This window comes from Limulus polyphemus, unplaced genomic scaffold, assembly GCF_000517525.1.
Source record: "Limulus polyphemus unplaced genomic scaffold, Limulus_polyphemus-2.1.2 Scaffold4326, whole genome shotgun sequence".
Lineage (NCBI taxonomy): Eukaryota > Metazoa > Arthropoda > Merostomata > Xiphosura > Limulidae > Limulus > Limulus polyphemus.
In genome coordinates, this window is record NW_013669936.1 from 13,656 (window position 1) to 15,399 (window position 1,744).

General features: G+C 30.6%; 1 protein-coding gene across 1 annotated transcript in view; it reads right to left on the minus strand.

The window, feature by feature from the left end:
* LOC106470968 (synaptogenesis protein syg-2-like) overlaps positions 1-1,744 on the minus strand; it is a 74,522-nt gene that overhangs the window by 7,830 nt on the left and 64,948 nt on the right. The window contains exon 11 of the mRNA XM_022399609.1: positions 748-775. Within this exon, the coding sequence (XP_022255317.1) occupies positions 748-775 (28 nt within the window). The remainder of the gene's footprint in view (positions 1-747; positions 776-1,744) is intronic.

The window sequence follows — 1,744 nt, forward strand, 5'->3', positions numbered from 1 at the left end:
TAGAGAATGCTTCAGTACATATTCAACTATTCAATTAGAGTGTCCCAAGAGTTGGCAGTAGCTGGTGTTTACTGGCTGCCTTTCTTCTGGTCTATCACTTCACACTTAGAGAATGCTTCAGTACATATTCAACTATTCAATTAGAGTGACCCAAGAGTTGGCAGTAGCTGGTGTTTACTGGCTGCCTTTCTTCTGGTCTATCACTTCACACTTAGAGAATGCTTCAGTAGATAGTTCACGAGTAGCTTTTTACAAGATTAAACAAAACTCATCTTTCAGCTCATCTGGCATGGAAAGATGGCAGTGACTTACGACAAAAGATAGATATAACCATACGTCTGGTTTAGAATCCGAAATGAACAAAAAAATGTAATAAAAATATCTTTAATTTAGCCTATTTTAACACAAGTATTAGACCCCCTTTAGCTTTCAATGTCTACGCCATATTTTAGTGTATTGTTTGTTTGTTTTTGTTTAGTTATACATTTACATTAATCTTAAGAATCAGTAACGAATTTTCAAAAGTAGCATATTGAGACGTGTCCACGTGGTTTGATAATTATTATCAGGAGTACATACTAAACAGAGTAATATATTTTATTTTATTTTCAGCTCAGTAAACGCAAAATTTACTATGAAAATTCGGTTCGCTGTAGTTCACGTTAACACTAAATTATCGAGGTTTCTATGTTTTTAATTGATAATGAAAACATTATTTTTTCTTTGGAATTAATTTCACAAACTTACTCATTTCTGTTAGAATCTTCCATCTGGCCTAAAAAGTAAAAAAAAAGTATATAAAGCATTAACATCTTGGCAATAAAAAATATCTAATCTGACTAATACCTTTTGCAAAATCAATCTAAATATATGTCATTTTAATATTTACAGAAATCTGACGACTGCAGTTAAATATATTGGTATTATAATATTAAATATACCCATATATTTTCAATTCTAAACAGGTAACTTTTCATTTCGTGCTTCATGCTTCGAGTTATTTATTCTTGCTGCTATACTAAATTAATGTCACTGACATTATTATATGGCTAATTACGTTATTAGTTATTCGTATAACTGGCTTTATTGGTGATTGGCTTAATCCTGTACTTAAAAATAAAAGACTTATTTCCAGTTATTCAAGTGACTGGTTTATTATTGATTTTCATCGTACCCACTTTTAACCTTAATGCAAGGTGTAAAATTATTTCTTAATCGAGAGTAATTTTTACTTGTTTTCTCTCTCTCTCTGAGAGCCACGATCTGTTTACAACTGTGATATAACGAAGAAGTAATTAAGCCTTATTTGAAACAATTATAATATACATATATTGTTTTTATATTCATAGTTACTTCACATATTTGGCATAGCTATAATTAAATTGTTGTTATATTTATATTAGTGTAGAGATATACTTTTCGATAATCAGTAAGTTATGGAAAACGACTTTATTTACTTTTCATCCACCAACGCTGGTATTTTGATGTACCTTAACTACATGTGGCTTTTTGTCTTTAAAATGATTTTATTAGAAGCTACATTGCCATTTTTCCAACTCTCCAGCAGTACTTTAACTGAAGGTTGTCTTAAGTACTTATTTGTAGAATCTCCAGGCATTAGAAGAGAAAATTACTTTAACTGAAGCTTGTCTTAAGTACTTACTTGTAGAACCTCCAGGCATTAGAAGAGAAAATTACTTTAACTGAAGGTTGTCTTAAGTACTTACTTGTAGAACCTCCAGGT